This window comes from Ruditapes philippinarum, unplaced genomic scaffold, assembly GCF_026571515.1.
Source record: "Ruditapes philippinarum isolate M1 unplaced genomic scaffold, ASM2657151v2 ctg27_1_1_1_1, whole genome shotgun sequence".
NCBI classification, from domain to species: domain Eukaryota; kingdom Metazoa; phylum Mollusca; class Bivalvia; order Venerida; family Veneridae; genus Ruditapes; species Ruditapes philippinarum.
The window spans coordinates 353720-378920 of record NW_026864520.1 but is presented as its reverse complement, the minus strand read 5'-3'; the positions used below and the strand labels follow the sequence as shown (position 1 = coordinate 378920).

Below are 25201 nucleotides of genomic sequence, written 5' to 3'. Positions count from 1 at the left end.
AAAGTGACATAGAAGACCAACTTATCGCTTGCTTCGTGATTCTACAATTTGAAATACCGGGTCATGAGTCTTATCTTACTCATATATATGAGCCACTTAAACCTTTTAGGCATATTAAGGACATTCGTGGCAGACAAAACGGTAAGATTTTTTTTTGAAGGAAAAGAAAATAATAATGACCAATACTGTATGAACATTAAAATGGTAAAATCTTGAAATTAGATGTTTTAGTAACTATCATTCAAATGTACTGACTTTCAACATTGTAAAACATAACAAGTTGAAACCTTGTTAAAATGGTACGTGGCAATCACTTTATTTATTTTACTATGATTTCTATGCACTTTAAAATGTGTTAACCAACTTGCTAAAAACAGCTAACGGAGATGTTCAAAAATTTGTTTGGAAAAACTGCAGTTTAATACGATGAACGTACTGAAACATTCGTTTTATTTTAGAAGAAAGACTGTTACCACCAAGATAAAATGATTGCAGGTATGCATGACATTAAATAAGAATGACGTTAATTCAAGTTTTATTTATTTATCATATACTTTATTTTATCGTTTTCCTTTATCATTCATGTTTATTGGTAAATATATTCAGACTTTTCATGCAAGGTTTTCTATAAATTTATTCAACTTGTAATTTTGGTTAATGCGAGCGCATTTTTGACATTGGTTGTATAGGTGTATCATTTGTTAATTACCATACAGGTATCAAAAACAGTGACAAGTGTGATGATTACTGTATTACCAATTTTTTATATGATCACCTGTTTTCAGATTATGCTTTCATCATTTAATAGCTTCTATCAATGATATAATAATTAAGTTATTTTTGTGTAAGTAATCATGACTATAGAGGGAAAAACATATAAAATATGCATTTCCCTTTGATAACAAATTGATACTATAATTGTTCTGTTTTTTATATTACAGATAAAACAGCATGTTTTTTGCTTTCGTCCTACATATTTATGGGTGAGTTTATTTCTTTTGTTTGTTTGTATGTTTTGTGCGTATTTGTGTGCGTACATGTCTGTGTTCAGTTCAGTTCCTTCAATTATGAAACTATAACGGCTTAAAGTTTTTAACTCTGTTTTCAGAAAAATTATGACAATGTGAGACGAAAGGCACTTTACTAAAGTTCAGTTAACTTTGTTATACGCATCAATCTTAAAAATGATGAAAGAAAAAGAAATGGTAACGATAAATTTAAAGAATCAATGCATAACAATTCTAAAAGTCCATAGTTCATTTCAAATGTAATCATGTAAAGTATATAAGAGAAGTGGCAGTGCTGTTCGGGCTTTTTGGACTCGGCGATAAATGTCAACTTTCGCCCGACTCTATCGTCGGTTACCCACAGAATATATATCGTGGGTAACCGGCGATGGGGCCGACTCCAAATGACGCGATGTATTGAACAATATTCAATTTATGTCTTATGCCTCACATACAGAATTAAATATAGGACAGAAAATGCGTGACTTAAAAGTCGATTACCCTACATAAGGCACATTTCATTTTCCATAGAAAATAAATATTGATGAAAACAATAGAAATGTATCATTTCGATATTTTTATATAATTTTCATTAATAAAGTTAAGTTATTAAAGTTGTAAGTGATTTCGTATGAGCAGTTTTATGATGAGAAAGAAATAATACTTTGCTCTGTATAGCGTTTGCTATATAAATATATGTAATATCCAAGCAAGATCCACATATAATTTCATCGTGGTTTGTTGTAATGTCTGATCCTAAATACATAATGATTTATTGTATTGCAGACCTTTCAATATATATCAAATCACTCCAAAACGTTTGTGTGAAATCAAATGTATAAAGTACCCCCAAAAAACATAATAAATATGTTATATTTTGAGCAGGATGTATTACTATCGTATTATCACAGAACATTTTAAGATGTAGGCAGTGTAACCGAGCAAGTACACTTTCTGATTGTAACAAGATTGTTACTTGTGACGCCACACTTGAGGTAAACTAACATTGTCTTACATGCTTTAATACGAGTGTTGAAATACTACGGAAAAATCTTGTAAAAAATTAACATACATGTATTTTATTTCTTTCTATAACAATTAACATTAAAAACACCTTATAGTTTAAAGACGACCTTTCTCTCATTTTTTTAAGATGATGTATCCCATGTTTTTTATTATCAGCTTGATCATATTCAAATACGTAAAATAATAAAAGAAAAATTAAATATCGTTCGTCACCATGATAATTATTTGCATATATTTAAACATCTAGTATATTCAAGTGACGTAATCAACAAATAGAAATTCTTAGTCCAATGTCATCAGACATTTTCAGTCTTTGCAAAATAAATTCATGTTTATGTTTAATGTTGCTTTTAACAGGATTGTTTTATGGATGAATTACTCACAGATCAACTAACAGTTGTATATGTAGGCGGTTGCAGATCTAAAGATGTATGTTTTGGTTAACATTTTTTCACTATTTTTTTCATTATAGAATAAAATATGAATTTGCAACATCTGAAATGACATTAATGACGTATAAAATGATCATTTTTTTTAAATATTTTGCATTGTTCACAAATTTATAATCACAAAACCAAATATATTAGAGGGTGAAAAACGCATAGTTCTAGTTAAAACCTGTAATAAGTTGATCAAAAGAAGTTGTTAAAAATACGTTTCGCGTATACTGTGGTTAAAACATAAGCGGAATATTTATTCAGCGAAATTTTAGAGCTGTAGGAAATGCCCACAATTTGCCGTTGAGTTACAGACCTATTGTTAAACGTTTTTAATCCTGCCTTACAGACGGATAAAAGTACTTTGGGCCAAAAAAAATCGGCAAAGGAGTCGATTAACCAATAACAGCATTCCGCTTAACATATCACAGGCATAGCTTCTACGCGTTCATGAAATGTGGGTCCGCCAAGAATTCCGATTAAATTATAATAATGACGTTAATTTATGTTAAGTTTCTATAAAAGAGTCACTAATTTTCCAAAATAAAATTATGTGATTTACTCTTAAATTATGTGATTTACTCTTAAATTATGTGATTTACTTTTAATGTACGGTACTTTCTCAGCCTCAGACCAGTAACGAAACTTATATCCGCTGTAAATTGTAAATAATGCACAATTACAAGGATGCATTTCCTATTTGTTGCAACGGAATTACAGTTCACTGACAGGTATATATTTACAAATTTTAATGTTACTGTCATTCTTTTTCCCTCTGTTGAATATCTACGCTTATTTGTCAGGTGATTTCGCAACCCGAAAGGTTAAATATCTTTAAATGCACAAAGTTTTGAATGTTTTTTACAGGTTCCTACATTACTTGGATCTTGCGTGAAATATTTTATCGATATACAGTTTCAAATATCCTGCGAACGGTATTGGAGAACTCTAATAAATGACACACTGTCAACTGTTACATGCCTATCTATTGTAATATTTTAGGACAAGCGTTCGGTATGTAAAGAAGTTTTCATCAGAATTCGAAAAGCACAATTAAGTTTTATATACTACCTAAACGGCTATTTTTAGTCTGTAAATTTTTGTAAAGATCAAGACATTAATCAGTTTATGACACATAAGGTTTTGTTTTATCTATTTGAATTTGTTTATTTGATAAAACCTGTGTAAGAGTCATCTCTATGGTGGCTGATCTGTGCCATTCGTGTTTTCGCCTCGCGACCCCGCCAAGCGAAAAGTCGAGAATTAACGGCGGGGTCGCGGGATAAAAACACACTAATTAGAGGGCGGGAGGCGAAGTTTAAACAGTAAAACTTCGCCACGCGGGTACGCGGGACGAGATTTTAGAAATGAATCGACGTGACGCGGAGCTAATTAGCGTGTTTTCGCTCTGCGCCCCCGCCATTTTAACTTGTCAATTATATTATCGTTTTTCGTTTGGCGGGGTCGCGGGGCGAAAACACGATAATATGCGGGGGTAAGCGGCGAAGTTTTATTTACTTCGGCCCGCGTCTCTGCTAATTAGCTCCTTTTCGCCTGCGACCTCGCCGTTTTATTTCTTAAATCTCGCTACGCGCCCAGGGTTGAAGTTTTATTTATTAAACTTCGCCCCGCGCCCTCCATAATTAGCATGTTTTCGCTCCGCCCCACCGCCATTTGGCGGGGTCGAGGGACGAAAACACGCATATAAGCGGGGGCGCACAGCGAAGTTTTCTTTATTAAACTTTGCCCACGCCTCCTCTAATTAGCTATGTTTTTGTCCCGATACCCCGCCGTTTTATTTCTTAAATCTCGCTCTGCGCCCACGCGGGGCGAAGTTTTATTTATTACACTTTGCCCCGCGCCCTCCCTATATAGCGTGTTTTGCTGCGCGCCCCACCATTTTAACTTGTTAATTTTTTACTTTCCTCTTGGCGGGGTCGCGGGGCTAAAACACGAATGGCACAAATCAGCCACCATACATCTGAATTATATATTATTTAACTGAAACATGAGTGTAAAATCATTTCAGCGGGAAAATTAAAAAAATCAGGAAATTTGTAAAAGTGGTTAATTTTCTGAAGGCTTCATGGAATAAATTTCAATATCTTGTAAAGTGCCCACATGTATTAATTATAGCCTGCCAGTGCCTGTACGGTAAAGGGGCCGATTGATCTTTTATTGTGGAATTCTATTCCACTCCTTTTGAAAGGCAACACGAATTCTGCAAGAGTGACCGGATGCACATGAAGACAGGAAAAAGTCATTTGAGGCATCTTCAAATCATGTTAATTTTTTCCGTGATCTGGCAGGCATGCTCGATTGTTTCACATGCAAGGAATTAAATAGAGAGGTGGGCAGTGTGTAGCCGAGCATTGTCCTGCATTATGATATACCCTGGACCCGCTGCAATTGTATACTGTCATACATGTATGGCAAGATTCTTGCGGCAAAATTTAGACTCAGGATTGTCGTTACACATGATGACAGGCACAATACTTTTTGAATCAAATGTATGTTCTTAAGAATGTTATTGGATAAACTGTAAGTGGGGAAAATAGAGGTCCTTATCAATTATAAGTAGTTCACATTTTACAATATGATACTTTATCATGATAAACGTTCAAAATTCAACTAACATGTATATATATATTGACAGGTTTGTAATTCGTCGGGGAGAAAGCGAAATGATTTAGTTACTTGCTCGAGGTATTATCATTACTACTAACTACATTAATTATCAAATGGTTTATTGAACTAAGTTTTAATTGTAGTGAAAAAATATGTTTGATTTATATTTTCTCTTAATTACAACAATAAAGCGGTGTCCGAGAAGAAAAAAAAACGATAGTAATTTTCGGTATTCCTAAACATTACATTATTCGCATTAATATTTCTTTAATTATTCCAAATAAAGCAAATTTTTTACCGTGCAATTTATTGTTCACGAACTTTTATTCAGATGCTGTGGATTCGGAGATGATTGTAATAAACGGTTATGTGGAATCAAAGATGGTACGTTTAACATTTATTCTAAATTATTTCTATTGATTTGTCCATTATTGACAATAATTTACTTCTGTCTTTTAACTTTATTCAAACCAGTACTTGTTGTTTGCTATGATTGAATTTATATTCATTTAAAATACCTAACAGAGTACTGGACAAAAATTGTCCTTTTGTTACCTTTTCCACGATCATCGGTTTTAAACAAAAATGTACGTAAGTATTGAACTACAGTAACATAAGGCCTGTAGAGAAGTACTTTCCCGAAGAAAATGCTTTATTTACGTCACATTTGACGTGATATCATGAGTAAGCATTATTTTTTTTAAATTGTTTATAAATGCACACCATCATTTTAAATAGTGGTTAAAGTTAGATGTGTTGTAAAAATATATTTTTATTCTCCCGAAAAATATTAATTGATTTAGTACCTTCTTTTCAAAATCACAATTGTAATTAACTTATACTCTAAATGATATCTCAATTGTTAACGACAAAATATTCATTTTACGAATTCAAAACATTCCTTTTCAGACACGTTAAACAGTAGCCAGTGCTACAACTGTGATCATAGGACTTCAGAACAATCCGAAGTAACAGATCCAAAATCCTGTGTAACACTCGATACATGTCAACAGAATGAGGTACATTCGTACATATTTTATTGTTATACAGATGTTTCATGGCGAAGATTTCGTTCATGTGTCGTGCATTTTGTGACTCTTTCAAACGAGACTTCTCCTTAAAACATGTTTGTAAATTCACAAATTGGTACTTATGTTGATCTCTAAAACTAGGTTTAGAAATGTTTCCAAGAAATCGAGAAAATGAGAATTTCTTAAAAAAGTCCAAACGGCATAATTGAAAATGTTTTAGGCTCGGTTTGATTGAGCGAGTTCATGGACGGTACTGTCAAGTACAAACTACCGTCCACGCCCCCTAGCACCGGCTGAAGCAGAATTCAGCATTTAAACATAAAAATGGTGAAATTTTTAATTTCGAAACATCCGCAGATGTGTTCATACGGCGATTACCATGGAACCTTACATGTGATATAAAGTGTCATTCCATGCAGCGTATAGAAGCGTGTGCCCTAAACGAGAAAACATTCGGAATGAACTGGAAAGGGGATCAAATGTTTTGAGGCCCTCAAACTCTCAGCGTCATAATCATACAGAAAATGGGCCGAGGTTTAAATCACAAAAAAAATCATTCACGTCAAATATTTTCCGAAAATCGTAACATTCGAAAGGAAAACCGTGTAAATATGTGCACTCTGTCACCAGACTTACATTTGCTATTTATATTTTGACTGACGTAACTGATAGATGAAAAGTGCTCCCTTTACTTCATCCATTGTATTGTAAAAAACAAACAATATTTTAATGGCTGTTTGTAAAACATGTGACCCCTATCGACAGCCAATTAGTCATGTGGTCAGGTTATTGTATCAGACTATAAACGTAGTGACCAATACGTAAATAAGGGTTATCTACTGGTCATGACAAGTCACTAGGTAATTGTGATCGCAAAGGTTGTGTGCAGCAATTTTATGACAAAGTTATCACAAATTCAATGTATAATATAGGCCTTCTTAATGACAGCAAATTTGTTATATTACATTATACCTTGAAATGTGTATACCAAAAGCAATTTTAGTTTTATAAAAAAATATCAACCAAGGCAACATGAGTTGTTGAGTTATTGGTCAGAAACCGTTTTTAAGTACAAGGTCAATGTGACTTTGACCATTAAATCAATAAGGGTTATCTACTGACCAAGACTACTGCACCTGTGAAGTTTGAATGTAAAGGGCCCATGAGTCGTTGAGATATTGACCAGAAAGCGTTTCTACTTATAAGGTCAATGTGATCTTGACCTTCGACCTCAAAAATTTATTGAGGTCATCTTCTAACCAAAAGCAATGCATCCGTGAAGTTTGAAGGTCAATGGTTCATTTGTTGTCTAGTTATTGGTAGGAAACTACTTTGTTATACAAAGTCAATATGACCCCCCTGACCCCAAAATCAATAGCGGTCATCTACTGGCAAAGACAAATAAACATTTTCAGTTTGAGGGAAACCGTTTTTACCAACAATATCAATATGACCTTGACTTTTGTCTACCTTACCCCAAAATCAAAGAGGCCATCTACTTGCCTTGCCAAGACCAATTCACCTAAGAAATTTGAGGACCAATAACCCATAGGTTGTCAAGATATTGATCGGAAAATGTTTTAACCTACAAGATTAATATGACCTTGACTTTTGACTCCTCGACCCAAAAAATCAATATGGGTCATCACCTGGCCAAGACCAATGCACCCTTTTATTTTGAATGCCGATGGGTTGTCATGTCATTGATCGGAAACCGCTTTACCGACCGTAAGACAAACAAATGCAAAGCAATATACCCCAAAATTCTTTGAAGGGGCATACTTTAAACAATTGAAGTTTAGAGATCTTTTTCTATATATATTTTTCTTTAAATAGATTAAGTTTAATAAAAAAAATCGTTAAGATATTTAATACCAGTAATTATCTTTTTTTTTTCTATAAAACACTCAAAAGCCATGCTATTACAAAAAATGAAAAATCAATGAATTAATCTGTTGATAAGAATCTTATGACGAAGTATCATGGTACCTTTTATCTAGGAATACTTTGTCACAGCCAAAAGATTGATTTATTTCTTATAAGCCTTAAGGGAATTTATTAACCTTACAAGACAAATTGTATTTAAAATTTAGTGAAATATGCATTTTAAAGCAAACAACAATCAATGTAATGTGTTGAATTTGTTTGACGAAACAATAAAGTTTCCATAAATAAGAAATTTTATTCTTCTGAAACGTAATCATATCTTTAACCGACATAAATATCTTCTGTACATTTCATGGAACCAAGATTTATCATGTAATTCAAAAGTAGAATTTTCACGTAATTGACATGCTTTGGTTTTTTTATTGTAAGGTTTGTTATACCACCCAGTCAGATATTGGCGGCAGAGATACGTTTTTCTATGGTTGTTTAAGCAAACTAGTAAGTTATTCCACAGTTTTACATCCATTTCGCTTTCTTTTAGACTTGTATTTCGTTATATTTGATACATAAAGCATGTTTAATTAATGTGCTATCTAGTGGATTGTAACCCTCGTATTAATTGTGGACAAAATGTATTCTCTCTCATCCGCAGAGCGAGTTAAAGAAAACAACTTTATGTAATCAAGGGAAGCAGTACAATCCACTAAAATAAAACACATTCTTGTATTTTTCTTTTTATTAAATACCTTCAGTTAAACTCATGTTATATATCTGAACAAAACAGAATGAATTGTTTTACTTTATTAGACTATGCACGTAGTTATTGTTATGTTGTGATGAGCAGCGCTTGAATACACTTGCCGTAATGTGTCGCATGGAGCTTCTTTTTACCTGGTATTTAACAAAGCAACTGATCCAAACTAAATTATTTTATTGATTTATTTGTGAAAGTATAAGCATTTATTATAATTGTTATTCATATTTTATTTACACATCTATGTCATTTATATCGATATTACAGTATGTCATTTAAAAAAAAATTAAAGTTTATATAATTTGTCCCTCGACTGGAATTCGATTGGTTTCGTAAACAATAAAACGTACTGCGCAATGCACGCAAGTTGTCCGTCATGATGTTATTCACGAAATTATTCCGTCACTATTTTTGACATGTAATACACGCAACAAGGCTCGTACAAAGTATTGAGTACAGAATGAGATCTTTATATATCTTATGTGAAAAACGACTGTATTTTCATTAGAAAGTTTAGAGTTATATAATAAATGATGGTAGTGCGTTCCGCTCGATAAATAGATCTAAGGGACCCAACATTTCTAAAGTAAACTTTTGTACAAAATTAGTACAATCTAACGTTATCGCCTTAACCAAAGTCTTATTTAACCAATTTTATCACAGGATTTGTCATTAGTACGAACATTAAAATAAGAGAATAGCCGGCATTGTTTAAAGCAGGTTGCCCATTTGTTGGTAATTCTCGGTCATCACCAAATCTTTCTTACACGGACATATGATAAATTGATAAATTTAATGAATATTTCAGTTACATATACAACTGCTTAAAATCGTATTACCATTAGTTTCCATAAAGAATGAAAGATCGTATAACCTAAAGATACTTTGTTCTGATTGAGATAAAAACATGACAAGTAAACTGATAGTTTTTAATTCATTTTCTTAATCAAGAATAATTTTACTTAAGATAGTTTAGTTCCCAAATTGTTTATCTAAGTAAGCAAGAACAGTGGTTTACGTTCAATATGATATAGGTCTGAAACCGATCACCCCTTCGACCATTAATCAAACGTAATGGCATCTTCAAAATGGCCACTTTTAACAAATATATTAATAATTCTCTATCAATGTGGGGTTTGTCTCTACGGATATTTTTATGCTGTTTTAGATCTACTTTGATGAAATATAACTATTACTTTTTTCAGCAATGTCAATTTATAATGAGAAGGGCTTATGAAGACTTCAGAGATTGTATTTCAAATAAAACGGCACTATCTCCTGGGCCACAACGTGACGCAGTGTGTGGTGTTATCGGACGCGTCACATCACTTTGCCATTCTTGCTGTGCTGATGGTGGATGTAACTATGGCACATGTGAAGAACAAAACAGTAATTTAAATTACATAAGATTACATAATAAATAATAATACTTATTTTTATGAGTCTTTTCGTCACAAGAAATGATTTTTTAATGATTTAGACTTCAAATGTATGTGTGACAAAGTATCTCAAAATTGAGCTTATGGTAACTTGCTTAGTGGCGTACTAGTGCCGTTGATACAAGTAGGGTATTTGACAATTAATTTTTCCAAGTAGAATGGATATGTATACAAATGTACTATGATTTTTAATTAATTATGAATGTATTTTCTTTGGAACATACAAACAGTAGTAAAAATAAACAAAGTCTGTTTTTTTATTATTATAACTGTAACAAATGTACAAACAGTATATAAATACAGTAACAAAAGGGACTAATATAGTACTATTACATGCATTTTTTCATGTCAATTAAAAAGAAATGGTTTCTATTAGTATCTGGAACTTAAGATACAGTGGTTATATTTCAAGTCCCAGATTAATACTGGAATGAACAATTTAGGATAAATTCTAAAAAGACCAATTTCAGGATTATTTTTATGTTACACGCGTTAACAAAATAATGGTACATTAAAGTCATGAATAAATTTGCATGTCATGTTGATATTGTGGAACATTATTTATCAATATAATGGAAGACTGTTAACTGAATTTTAGACAGGAATGGGGTTTCATGCGAGTCAAAGTTATAAAAGCTACATGTACTTGACATAGGTGATAAACAAAGAGTTAATGTTAATTGATTTATTGGGAGATCAATCTACTATTTTGTTGAATTCTTCAAAATCCTCGTCCGACCAACCAGTGTGATTACATTCCTATCAATAAACCATCACATATCATGTTAAAACTGCAGATGAAAGTTTCTCATGTTAAAATGTCACAGTATTCGGCCATTCAACATTCCACTCAAACAAACTAGAATCAACTTCCTACAGCAATAATTCAGAAATCAGGGTCGATTTAAATATTCACGGTAAAAATAATTAAGTAATTATGGCATATGTGAAGAACTAAACAGTAATTTAAATTACATAAGACTACATTATAAATAATAATACATATTTATATGAGTCTTTTCGTCACAAGAAATGATTTTTAGTGATTTGGACTTCAAATGTATGTGTGACAAATAATCTCAAAATTGAGCTTATGGTAACTTGCTTAGTCGCGTTCTAGTGTCGTTAATACAAGTAGGGTATTTGACAATTAATTTTTCCCAAGTAAAATGGATATGTATACTATGATTTTCATCTAACTGTTAATTATTCATTTATTTATTTATTTATTTATTTATTTTCTTTTTTCTTTTGAAGATCGGATCTTCGCCCTGGCAGAAAATGGAAAATTTGATATGAAGACCTTAAAAGTCATTTAGAAAATTTCAGAACTGATGTAAACCATTAATTTTATATTTATAAAAATAAATGGAGAAAAAATAACTTGTTAGTTTATATAGTATGATCGACAAATGTTGTCATTTTGCTGTTGAAAATCAACTTTAGCTAAAATAGGGATGAATTTAAATAATACAAAAACGTGTTTATGGACGAAACTTACGAGTACTTTTGCCAAAATACTCATTCAGAGGTGATTTAGTTGGATTTACAAAAGTCAAAGTCTAATGCGAATCTTACAATAATGTAATATCAAGAATACTCTAGTTAAAATTTCGGATATTATGGCACCTTCAATAAAAGCGGCGTATGTTCCCGAAGTAAAGGCATACATGAAAGCGATAGAATTTTGAAAGATGATGAAATGTAATGAAGCCTGCATTTCACAGACAAGAAAATCAGGACAATTTAAAAAGCCGGTTATATATCCTAAGAGTGATGAAACTATATTCAAGTAGGAATTCTGGAACCCCTCAATCAGGCAAGTACAAATATTGCTGCAATGAGGCAAATGAGAAGCTCCTCGCAAAAATAAATGCGCTCATTACAGATACCTTACCAAATCATTCATAGACAAAGGTCATTTTCTATTGAGCTTCAGTACAATTGCACATTATTCCGGATGTTTCTGTAAATTATTTAAGTTTGCATAATTATACTTATCGTATGCACTGTCCATGAGAGAGGGGCCAGATATTAAATTTTAATAAATATGCTGGCTCTGATGCCTACCTGGTATGGAAAGTGATTCCAATACAAAGAACACTTACAATACTTGTAATGTGACATGACAGTAGTGCAACATTGCTCTGTTTGTGTCACTACAGTAGTCAGTAATATTAGATGATAAAAAATATCAAAGCATGTACATCTTCTTTGTCACCTATAATGCTACTCATTTACTATATGTTATCAACACCTAATCATGGTAAGAAATATAAAAATCCATATCTAAATAAGTCAAACCAAACACTCTATTTTCCAAAATGTCAGTTACATGTTTCGCGTCAAATGCTATATCATGATATTACAAGAAAAGCATTGATGCAAAGCATCAAAAAGCATCCAAGCAAGAAATGCAGCAAGAAAGGATGAACTAGTAGACATCTGATGACCAGATTTTCTTTTCAATGGTTAATTAGATTTTACCAGAATTGTATATCATAGGTGAATAAGTGAAAGAAAGACATTGTTCATCATGAACTTTTGTAGGCTTGCAAGAGATTTAAATATTTAATGTATTTTCTTTGGAACATACAAGTAGAACACCTACTGGAATGACAACTTTAGGATGAATTCTAAAAAGACCAATTTCAGGATTATACGCGTTAACAAAACTGATGGTACATTAAAATCATGAATAAATTTGCATGTCATGTTGATATTGTGAAACATTATTTATCAATATAATGGAAGACTGTAAATTGAATTTTAGACAGGAATGGGGTTTCATGCGAGTCAAAGTTATAAAAGCTACTTGACAAGGTGATTAACAAAAAGCTATTGTTAATTGATTTATTGGGAGATCAGTCTACTTTTTTTGTTGAATTCTTCAAAATCCTCGTCTGACCAACCAGTGTGTTTACATTCCTATCAATAAACCATTACACATCATCTTAAAACTGCAGACAAAAGTATCTGTTGTTAAAATGTCACAGTATTCGGCAAATTAACATTCCACTCTAATCACCATAAAGCCGATCGTCTTCAAACAAAATAGAATCAACTTCCTACAGCAATTATTCAGAAATCAGGGTCGATTTTAATATTCACGATAAAAATATGTCAGAAGTACAATCTGTGCCGTGGAAAAGAAAGGAGCTATTTTGCCGGAAAGAACCTACGGAAAAAAAACAATTTCAAAATGATAATACTATGATATAACAATTCATAAAAATGGCCTACTTCATTTTTTTCGATAAATTTATATAGTGCAATTTATTGTTGAATATGTTTGCATTTCATTTCCTGCAATTCTTTTTCAGTTCTTTATATATAACCATAGCGCGACACGACTGACCGTTTCGTTTAGTTTCAGACTCGATACTAAAACTGCTTTTATTCATAGATTATTCATAGACTTACACAATGTTCAGGTCATCTACCGTGTACCGTGAAATCGGTTGGGTATCACTTGCAGACAGAAGGAAAATGCAAAAATTAATTCTAGTTTTTAAACATAACCAAGGCGAGCTTCCCTGTTATTTAAGTGATATTTTTCCAGATATAGTTCGTAATACTAGTACATATAATTTAAGAAACAACGAAAACTACGCAACTGTTACCCGACGTCTAGAAATTTACTCAAAATCAGTGATACCATCTTCCATTAAATTATGGAACAGTTTAGATCTTGAAACGCGAACGTCTCCTACACTTTCATCTTTCAAAACCAAAATTAAAAAAATCTTTACGCCGCTTCTAGTTCCGATATATTTCCTTACTGGTGACAGATTTTTACAAGTTCACCACACACGTATAAGAAATAAGTGTAGCAATTTAAATGCTGATTTGCACTACAATCACTTACGTGACAATTCAAATTGTGAATGCGGTTTTTATTCTGAAGACGCAGACCATTACTTTTTCAAGTGTCCATTGTATATAAACCAAAGGCTAACGTTATTTATCAATACTCGTGATTATCACCCTCTTAGTGCCCATAAATTGCTTTTCGGTATCACTCATCTTAGTGACGAAGACAATAATATGTTATTCCTTCACGTTCAAAATTTCATCAAATATTCAAGGAGATTTGAAAATGACTAATTTTCAAACTACGCTTGTAAATTGTTGTCCATAACTTATATATATGCTGAGGACAGGAACTGGGCAGTAATCTCCTACATGGTGCTTATTCTTTCATTTATTCAATCAATAAATATTTCTTTCTTTCTTTCTTCCTTTCTCTTTTCCTTTTCTTTATTATTTTTTAATTCAAGTTTTGTTAGTCTTTGAACAATTTTTATAATCAAATTCTATTTTCTCAAATAATATCATATTGATTGCTGATATATACATTTATGGAATTCCAATTACAATTGAATTTATGCACATCTTTTTACTACAAGTTAGACGTTTTGGGAAGGGCCAATTCTCTAATGTTGTCAAAACTTGTGGCCCGACCCTTTTGCTTTTTTATAATAACTATAACATCCATGTATTAACTGTAAATGTATTCGTTACTGTTTTGTAGTATGTTTACATGTGACAATGTATCTGTTTTTGTATAAAATGTAAAAGCAATAAAATATGATTAAACTAAAATCTATTTATACATTTCGAATTCATGTACAGCAATAAAATACAAACATAACTCACCGGGTACTACAAAATAGTTAGTAACTACCTGTAGAAGATACAAATGTAAGAAATAACTTCCCGAATGTGGAATTTGTTCATGTTCTCATTCATGAATAAGACATAAGGGGAAACAAATATATGACTTTAATAGAAATGGGAAGGAATTCTTCGTTCCGAATTTATTTTTAGCTGTATATCGTATGGATTAATTGATAAAAATCGGGTCCATGGACAAATGCTATTGTATATTTTCGACTGAAAAATAAAATAGTTACATTTTATATAACGATTTACAAACAAATTATGTGAAGTCTAAATTATGAATGCTACGAATACACATTTTATTGAAAAGGTAAAAAAGAGAGGAAAAATATGTACCAAAACGAAAGATTCGCAAATATCAAAATTGTTAGTTTAAACTTATTAATCTAAACACATGCCCTATTAAATAAATAGATAAGTCAATACAATGAAATATAATTGCAAAAACAAATCAAAAAGGTATACGTTAACGGCATTGTATAATTGTCCTTAAAACAATGGCAGTTTATCTTATAATCTATTTTGAACGATATACTTATACGGTTTGTTTTAAATCGCATCGTTAACAAGTATGGAATCATGTTTATAACAGAATAACATGGCAAATTTAACTTTAGTTAATTAATGGAGTACTTAACAAACGTAAGTAAATTTCACGCCTACATTTATTATTTGATATTTTAAGTCAGTGGTTATATTGTTATGATCATTTTTTATTTCTTTTCAATTTTTAAGGTTTTATGTAATGATATTATTGTAAGGTCTTAAAACCATGTGTTTACACGTCGTATTTTGTTCATAATATGGCAAAAAGTACCTAATAATTAAATGTGGGGTGTTGCGTCCATGGCCGAATAGTTAAGGTTGTTGACTTCAAACTACTTGGCCCTTACGACAGAAACTTTGGATCCTTCATGTGAGAAAGCTATCCAGCGAGCTTACGGAGCGTTGGTGGTTCTACTCAGGTGCCCCTTTAAGCCTGAATAATGCTCGGAAGGACACCTGGGGTCTTCCTCCACCAGTAAAGCTGGAACCTCGCCATATGGCCTATACTGTGTTGGTGCGACGTAAACCCCAATCAAACAAACAAACTTATTTTTAGGAGTATTATTTATTTAAAGTCTGCAACTTTTACTTTTCACCCTTTTTTATAACATTACTTCTTTCTTTATAGCGGTCGAGTCCAACCCATTATCTAGGCCTCATTTTTATTTTCCTGACGTGCATACCATCACCTGTGTATGGAGGTTTGTTTAATTAGTAATATAAAGTATGACATTTACAGTGTATAACGAGTTTTCTCGTTTTATTGCAAGAAAAGAAACGCATTTTTTATTAATTTTAAAGATACAAATGTACTTTAATTCAAAAGCTTGACTTTACAATACACGGTATTATCACATTTAAATTAAAAGATGCGAAGCGTCAGATAATAGATAACAAGCAATACGTATATATGATTCTCATATAATAACATTTAGTTTAAATATTTGATTGTTTCGCTCCTAAGAATTCGGATTAGAATTATGTTTTGTGATAGAATGTTAATGCTTTTTGCAAAAGAAAACCAAACTTTTATTGGACATGTTAAATTTCTTCAGCATCGTTAGAATGATAATTAAAGCTAATTGAATCAAGTCTTCATCAAAAGATGAGGTAAACACGTTTCGTTCATTAACAACATTTTGTGTGGCCAATAATTTTTTTTGCAGTATCTCTGGGGGATCCATGTATGACTAACAGTGATTGTAGCGACCTTGGAAACTCCGAGTGCACCCGAATATTTGATTGCGTCACCGGAAGTTGCACGTGTCAAACTGGATATGGAAACGAAACTGGAACTGGATGTAACAGTATGAATTTATGTATACTTTATTCTGCACAATTTTGACTCATTCCCCTATATGGAATGTTCCGTTAATTTGAGATAAAATAGAATTCTTGTTTATCGATAAAAGGGTTGAGCAATTTATGTCTAACCAACTAGTGCGCTTTGCAGGGTCCGTATTCGACAGCTGCATTTAATGGTGGCTGATTTGTGCCATTCGTGTTTTCGCCCCGCGACCCCGCCAAGCGAAAAGTCGAAAATTAACAAGATAAAATGGCGGGGGCGCGCAGCGAAAACATACTAAATTCATTTAGTATATTATTATAATTATTATTATACATGTAATTGTTTATATTAAACTTTTTAGAATGCTATCAACATTGTTTTTTCAAGAAATATTTTGTAATAAGAATACATTTACATCTACATGATACTGCTTCAAAATCGTAATCGATTACACTAAGCAGGCGCGTTGTCTGGGAATAGCTGTTAAAAACAAATATGTTAAGTGCAAATTTATAGACAAAAGGTAAAAGCAAGTTAAAAAGAACTACATGACTGAGATAAAAGTTAAAATCAAAGCTGGCTTAGAACTGGTAAAAAGGATGCAGCTGCCCAGTAAAGAGGTCTTAACTTGGACTAGCTTATAAGGACACAGGAGACCATTCCACAGATGATTACATCTGAGGGATAATTAATAGGAGTGATATTGTGTCCTTGAATATGGAATTAAGTAGTTCAGGTTTCTAGTTGGTGTCAGGTGGTGATGGTCGACCCTCACAAGATTGTGTTGGATTTTGTAAGGCTGATGTAGCGCCTCTTTTCTGGGGTTTGCTAATTAAGTTAACTTATCATTATAGATACACTACTGGTGTGAATGTAGTCATTGTATACATATATGGCAGCTGACCTTTGAACTTGTTCTATTGAATATTCGAATGACACATAGCTAATATTTTATCGATATTTTAAAATACTCGTGCAAAATGTGCCCAGTGTAGATCAATTCATATTAATTGTCACTTTATCAAACAATGTCGTAATTGCTTTAATATTTTGGCATAGAGAATATATTAAAGTTATTCATTTTTGTATTTTCTGATCGCAGATCAGTAAATACATAGCTAACATCCACGGTCTAACACATAATTTCCTAACAGACCTAACAACGCAAAGTAGTTCTCACTCAAAACTGCTTAAAAACCAGCAATTTAAAAGAATGAACAATTGTCCAACAAATTACTACACATTCAAACTTTAAAAGTAGCGTTGGCTTATAGAATTGTCAATAAATGCACACTCACAAATTACACGGACGAATATGATTTCAATCAATGAAAATGCTATTTTTAGCGATGTCGATTACCGAATACTACACAAATAAATCTGACTGCCGAGTAGATGAATATATAGTTTCTACATGTTGGACTGTTTGGGCGCAATTTTAAAGAACAAGGTTTACCCTGAACAAAATACCTCGAAATTACCTTAACCCGAAATGCTATGGAAATTCTAAATTTAGAATGACTTGATTTTATTCAGCCTGTGCTGCTTTAAAAACCCGAAATGCAATGGAAATTCTAAATTTAGAATGACTTGATTTTATTCAGCCTTTGTTTTTAAGACTTCTCCGTGGTGCAGGGGTAACGCGCTCGTTTAGTGTGTGAGAGGTCTGGAGTTCAAATCCCAGGCGAGTCAACATGTTTTTAATTCTTTTTTTAGTGTCTTTGTTAAGGAAATAGCCACGATATGCAAGGATAAAGTGTGGCTATCATAAAAAATGAGCATAAATGATTTTTTGATGCAACTCTAGTTATGCAAAATTCCGTATGTATCAAACTCTGGTGCCATGCAAGATGAATTATAGTACATAAACATAAACTTATACAGGAAAACATATACAGATATACAGTACGATTTAGATTGCAAAGATCAGAAAATACCACAGAGCTTGCAGCCCTTTGATTAAATTTGTTTTGAGTCGAAAGTAAACGTAGATTTCTTTTTTTTATATAGAGATATTAAGCGGTTTTAATGAGCCATGTGGGACGGGGTATTACTGTAATGAGGCTAACCAAATATGTGACACAACAATTGGTCGTTGTGCTTGCACCACATGGTACGATTACCATACAACTGCGAAAGCATGTGTTTTTAGGACTTACAAAATACTGAAAGAGTCTTGCGGAGGGCAGTATAACTTACAATGTCTTCAAGCGCTTCTTGATTCGGGTATGACTCTGAACATTTATTTCATTTATTGTTACTTATTCAAATTTATTATTATTTGTTAAAAAGGAGTCTTGAACAATTCATTGTTCATTGTGTAATTTTCTAGCAGATATTTTGTGCGATTAATGAATGACTTGCAGTAATTATCACCATATTTTATTCGCAATACTAATGAACATGGATTGTACGTGCCGTTTGCAAAAGTTACTAAAGTTGTGAAAGTTACTTTGTTCACTCTTTTTAATACATTTTAACTTTTTCCATGAACATTAACATGAAACTGAAGGCTTGCTGCTGTAAGGTTGCACGCCTTCAAATGAGCAAAAATATGTCAAAGTAGAAAATCAAACTTGAGAAAAAAATGTACTAAAATTTTAGGATAAGTAAAAATATTCAAGTTTTAAGTATTCTTTTTCATGCTTTTGCGATTAATGAGTGATTTTTCAGTATTTATATCTACATTTCTACTACGTTACTAACGCAGTAATCATGGCTATTTTTTGGCATATTTTGATCTTTTTTAAGTTAAGTGGGTTGTAAGCGCCATTGGCAATGTGTAAATTGCTTTATTTTGTTTCTTCAAAATATTATACTTTTAAATACATTTTGAAAATTATCATGAAAAATAGCTAAAACTGGATGATTATATCTTATTTCAAATTGTATAGCACATACTCTTGGTGTTAGGGTTATTTATTTTTATTTTCGTTTTCAGGCGGGGAATGTGACGGAACTTGTGACTGTCGATCTGGATATGTCGCCGACACATCCGAATCTTACACCACTTGCAGAGCACGTGAGTTTACTTTTACTGCATTCCCGGCGATATGAAAAAGACTTAAATCCTTATTAGTACTAGTATCCTCCCATAGTGTAATCTTAATTGTAAACATGGATGAAAACTCAGGAACCACTCACTGCTTTAAAGAGGATAGAATTGTCTCCATTCGATCACGACTTTTGACGTCATTTCCTGTCAGGCCTTTTGGTTGTTATTTATTAAATTATATATAGTTCCATAAATGTCAGCCAAAATACACCTGATAGTGCTGTGGGTACATTATATGGATCACATATTATTGCTTATAGCATCGACTATTTATAAAAGTAATTCAAAATTTATAGCAGTACGTGGTTATCTATTTGTACGAAGGGGTGAAATCAGATAGCCGAGCCTAAGTGTTTGGATGTTCTTTCTGCCGAAAGCACAACGCATTCCCTGTTGTCCTCAGAAAAAGTTAACAATACGCCAGCAAGTTTTATATCATTGAAACATTGCTTGCTTTATCCTCGCGTAGTCGTTTCTGTAAGTGCACTGGGGCTGACATATATACATTGAATGTGTTATAGTAAAAATTCATTTTATTACATATTCAAAAAAAAAAGAATTTGAATATTTGGCTGAAAATTAATTTTTGAATTTTCAAATTTAATGAAGTCCACTTCGAGTTTTAATTTCTACTTTTGTAGGTTACCGGAGTGCAGATATCTTTCACTCGCCATCTGCAGTTGATCAATTTTTTTCTCTTTCAGCGAGATGGGGTGAAAGTTGCCAGTGGTTACCACAGTGTGTTGTTTCTTTCGATACTACGACAATATCAGACGACACTTCAAACAATGTGCCCACGTGCAGGAACAATATTTGCTCGTGCCCTCCATCCCACGACCATAGATATGTAAATGGGTACCATCTTTGCCTTAGTAAGTTTCAAGCCACAGATTTAACAATTGATATTTATATTATTTCACTTATTTTATAGATGAAAGTTCGTCATTACATTTTACACCGGACTAGATCACTCTCTAATATATCTTTTACTTTGTGATATCTATGTGATTTATATGATGTGCCTCTTTATTTTGTTTCTCTCGACATTATTGTACATGTTAGTACTTTGCTTTTGATTATGCATTCAAATCATTATTTTTGTTGACGAGTATGTATTCTCAAGTACGCAAAAAGTTCTGTTCTATATGTTGTAAGAATATAAATAGTTAAGGAAGCTATCCAGCTAGCTTACGAAAGTCGGTGGTTCTACTCAGGTGCACGTTCGTGCCTGAAATAATGCATGGAAGGGTACCCGAGGTCTTCCTTCACCAGTAAACCGTGTGTGCAGCACAGTTTATGTTTTAATTCCAGAGGGAAAAAATTTGAATTTCCATTGCAAAAAAAGATAAACGGGTAAAAAGCACAAAAAAATAATCAGAAAATGTGAAAAGTTTGAACGTAATATAGTAAATTGCTTATTTTCAACTGTTTCGTTGCCGGGGAAAAATACGAAGATAATCTCTAGAATTATTTTGTTCATTTACTTATCGACATTTTCAGATAAAGTTGACGATGGTTTTGAGCGGTATAAAATCGGTGAAAGTTGTACACACTTCAGCGAATGTGAAAGTTTCCTTTGTGTAAAATGTCCTGGTGCATCAAGCGGCGTATGCATGCAAGGTGTGTTGTTTCTTAAAGTCGCCTTAAGGGTTAAATATGTTAGTTTTAGATAAATCGTATCATAAAATTGCCAAATCAAAAGAATTAAGGTAGAAAATGAAATTTACCGACGATATAATACATAAACTATAGGGTAAACCCTCGATGTCCGCTCTATATTTAAAATTGGTAAAGCAGACGATTTTTTTTTTCTTGAATTAAAAGCTCTCAACTCTCAAACACTTTTTTAAAATGTAAATCAATCTGGTTTGAACAGTTTTTCTTATTTACTCATTTGTATTCATATATATGGCTGAAATGCTTTTCTTTGTATGTATTTGTGGTATCTTGACCATTCTTTGTATATTTCTAAATGATCAAGATAGTTTGCATACGGATGTGCCAATAAATCTTAAAGAGACTGAGTCCATTGATGTTTTTGACATGACGGGACTGGAAATAATTTTCAAAATTAATGTTCCATTTGATGTAGGTCTATTCCATACCAATAGCTTGTGATCTTTCGATCGCTTCAGGTATTTTTGCAACGCTTTTCACTCAATAGCACAAACTTATTTCTATGTATTTTTAAGCTGTCTTTTGCATATCTTTATGTTTTATATTTTAAGCTGATCTATATATAAAAACATCCAAATAATATGTTTTTAGGCCTTAATGGAGTTCCGTTAATGTACTATGTTTACTTTATGTTAGATTATGCACGCACGGCGTTATTCAATGTCACCGTTATAAGTATAAGTTTTGTGCAAAAAAGCATGGGATTCATTTTGTCATAGGGAAAATCAATTGTTTTCTTATGATATACGTGTGTATATTGCTTTTTATCAAACAGATATTCAAGATAAAGGTATTCTTGCATGTGTTTACACTTTTTATTGTAACATTTTTTGTAGAACAGAGAAAGTTTTCAACTTTATATGCATGTTTTCAGAGCAAATAAATGCATGCGTTTGGTGATGCACTTAACTTCTTAATTTTAAGCACCTTACACTTATGAGTGATTTGTTGTAATGAATTCCATACCGCTAAGATTTATAGAAAAGACTGTAAGAATATAAGATGCATGGGATGGAATCTTGTCACGGCATAATGCATGTATGTAGACTAATGATGATCGAGTATAAGACATGGTTCATGATTTTTTAATTACTAAACTCAGAAACTATCATATTACATGTATATAACTCTTTCTGGTACATGCAATTAAAATGCAGTTACATAGTTTTAAAGTTTCTTAATTATATTTTAAATTAACTTAAGATATTTGAGCCATCAAAAGCTCGTTATACTCGACACAATTCGGCAATTGTGACAAGTTGCACAAACTAGTGTTATTTTACAGAGAGGTAAAACGGAGAAAGGAAGTAAGCCGAATGCATGCGAATCATTATGGAATTAATGTAATATCCACATATAATCACATTAACAAGCATTGAAATTATGATATTTCCGAAAATTTTAGTTTGTACTAATTATGTCAGCATAGTACAAAGTAAAAACTTTTTTCATACCATACTGTAGAGCTTGCCATAAAAAAGGCGGGTACCTGAGCAGAACCACCGACCTGCCGTAAGATAGCTGGGTAGCTTTCTCACAAAAAAATAATCGGAGACGCTGGCCATGCTCGAATTACAGCGGTGAGGGGGCAAGTCCTTTCTTAACCACTCGGCCACGGACACTTCTTCTATTTGCTTTGCTCCTTTATATTTCTTCTGTATTATTCTGATACATGACAGAATATTATGCTTTATTTATTTATTCATTTCAGATTCGGGAGTCTCTAGTGTAGGACTGTTCTCATCTATACATTTTGTAATAATACTACTGCAAATAATGGCCGGATATTTCTGATGATCTCCCGTACTTTAGCCGTCAACAAATAGGAAGTTAGGAGAAAATGCCGAATGATAATAATATTTAAATATACATGTATACCGGTATTTGAGTCATCATCACCATCATCGTCAATACCGGTATTTGATTTATCATCATCACCACCATCATCATCATCATATACATTTTACATTACATGTGAATCTACTTATTGTAAGTTTAAAGTTATTAACACTATTTTCTTTCTGTCAAACATAATCATATACACTATACATGTATAATTTCAATCAAATATTAAAAAAATGACTGTGTAGAAAGTCACAAGCATTTTTAAGAAAGTCTTTCCTTTATTTATTGTTGTTGTTATTTTTCGAGCTTGTCATATTCATTATGATCAACTCTGTAATCATCATCAGGTACACCATTTTATTTCCATTATCATCATCGTCATAATCATCATCATCATCAGATCGATTCTTTTCCGACTAAGTATATAACTATCTTCGTCTAGAGAAATTAAAGGATTATTATGATATGCGAGAGGTAGTAGGTAATGACCAAGCTATGTGATGTTTGTTGAACAGTCTAATGTAAATAAAATAAATCCACCAGTATTTTCAAATACTTTATTCATACATTAAAAATTCAATTATTATAAAATCGTTACATGCATTTATATGTGAAACATTTATACAGTTGTGTATGAATACACAGAACGAATACGGTATTTCGGTCTAACTGGAGCTAAGAAACAAAACATGTAAACAAATAGCAATTTAATACAAGGAGTTAAAGACTATATTTATACCAATATATCGAGTAAAAGTCCACCTTCAAAGATATGACAGTAAACAATACATTATTTCTATTCTTCTTACTATGGTTAAGTACAAAATGCCAACCTTTTGACATTGAGTCGGATTTGTTTACAATTGTACATCAATGGGCATATTTGAATTTAAAATGGTTGTCAGACATATTTCCAATCATAATTGTACCGAAATAAACTATATTTCCCTTAGGATGTCAAATATTTATATTCGTTTTTCATTATCGAAGATAACACTCTGTTTCTGTTTACATCTGAAACCACGTGGTAGATCTACTGTCAAACCGTATTGTTTCCGAGGTTATTATGAATTATAGCCGAGAATGTTCCGATTGGGTTAGATATTTTTGTGTTGCTCCCTTGGTTAAATATTTATCTATTGTCACATTTATCACAACCGAGATTCGTGTTCTGGTGGTTTGGTTTTGTATATATCAATAACTGATTGAGAATTAAGCCTAGTCAAAATACAGTTTACAACAATGTAAGAAATACATTGCATGACACAAAATGAAGAATCCATAGCTATTATCATTCTATTTATGGCTGAAATTTTGTGAGTTACACTTTTAATACAAGAAGCTTCGTATATAGTTTCGTTGTGAAATGAAGTACATTTATTACGTCTTTTTAATTTACCTGAATCACATTTACAACTATCTAATACTTTAGTTGATAGTTCACATTCTGTCGTGTTCTTTTTGTGATAACACCAGTCTGTTAAATCGTTGACACCACAGCACTTAAAATGTTTTTGCAATCGTAACCAGCAGTTCAAATGATCATCGTGACGTTAATTCTCTTTTCTCACCCATGGCGAAATCTAGATGTGTTGCCATGGAATTTGGTAAACGTGATGTTGCCAGGTTGTCAAGAACAACAGCAGATAACACACTGGCAATCTCTAGAGAAATAATCATACCGAGGCCTACAACGAAATACCGGACATGGCAGTTGATGTGCAAACAATTTGTCCCGATTATGCTTAACAATGCAACAATCACTGAACTTGCACCTGAAGCAGCATGTGTGTAAATCGGCGCGTAATATTTTTGCAGAAATGTGCATGCAATGTAGTTTGTCACTAAAAGCCAAATGGACGTTGATATTTGCACCAAACCATGTATCAAAATGGACA

General features: G+C 32.4%; 3 protein-coding genes across 4 annotated transcripts in view; 2 read left to right on the top strand and 1 right to left on the bottom strand.

Moving 5' to 3' along the window:
* The window catches only part of LOC132725919 (kidney mitochondrial carrier protein 1-like), a 263207-nt gene that overhangs the window by 194276 nt on the left and 43730 nt on the right, over positions 1–25201 (bottom strand). The window lies entirely within an intron of this gene.
* Positions 64–11592, top strand: LOC132725902 (uncharacterized). Its single transcript, XM_060711096.1, has 11 exons — positions 64–141; positions 459–495; positions 942–983; positions 1893–2002; positions 2391–2462; positions 5127–5176; positions 5430–5482; positions 6008–6117; positions 8446–8514; positions 9976–10159; positions 11467–11592. Exons 1-11 carry the CDS (start codon positions 64–66, stop codon positions 11526–11528), a joined length of 867 nt encoding a protein of 288 aa, XP_060567079.1. The 3' UTR covers positions 11529–11592.
* Positions 15377–23490, top strand: LOC132725901 (cell death abnormality protein 1-like). Of its 2 annotated transcripts, XM_060711094.1 has the most exons (9): positions 15377–15534; positions 16067–16139; positions 16605–16745; positions 18737–18952; positions 19668–19748; positions 20486–20653; positions 21282–21401; positions 22234–22248; positions 23170–23490. In XM_060711094.1, the coding sequence occupies exons 1-9, from the start codon at positions 15517–15519 to the stop codon at positions 23250–23252; spliced, it is 915 nt and encodes a 304-aa protein (XP_060567077.1). In that variant the 5' UTR covers positions 15377–15516; the 3' UTR covers positions 23253–23490. The 2 variants fall into 2 exon arrangements, with proteins under 2 accessions (XP_060567077.1, XP_060567078.1); XM_060711095.1 differs by lacking the exon at positions 22234–22248 and having other exon boundaries at positions 15378–15534.

What these genes read in the sequence shown, in the direction of transcription:
- LOC132725902 (XM_060711096.1), top strand. Translation starts at nt 64, where the DNA reads ATGAGTCTTATCTTACTCATATATATGAGCCACTTAAACCTTTTAGGC. An exon ending in CATTCGTGGCAGACAAAACG is followed by an intron (nt 142 to 458) that starts GTAAGATTTTTT and finishes GTTTTATTTTAG; the next exon opens with AAGAAAGACTGTTACCACCA. An exon ending in CACATGTGAAGAACAAAACA is followed by an intron (nt 10,160 to 11,466) that starts GTAATTTAAATT and finishes TTTCTTTTGAAG; the next exon opens with ATCGGATCTTCGCCCTGGCA.
- LOC132725901 (XM_060711094.1), top strand. An exon ending in ACCATCACCTGTGTATGGAG is followed by an intron (nt 16,140 to 16,604) that starts GTTTGTTTAATT and finishes TTTTTTTTGCAG; the next exon opens with TATCTCTGGGGGATCCATGT. An exon ending in TCAAGCGCTTCTTGATTCGG is followed by an intron (nt 18,953 to 19,667) that starts GTATGACTCTGA and finishes TTTCGTTTTCAG; the next exon opens with GCGGGGAATGTGACGGAACT.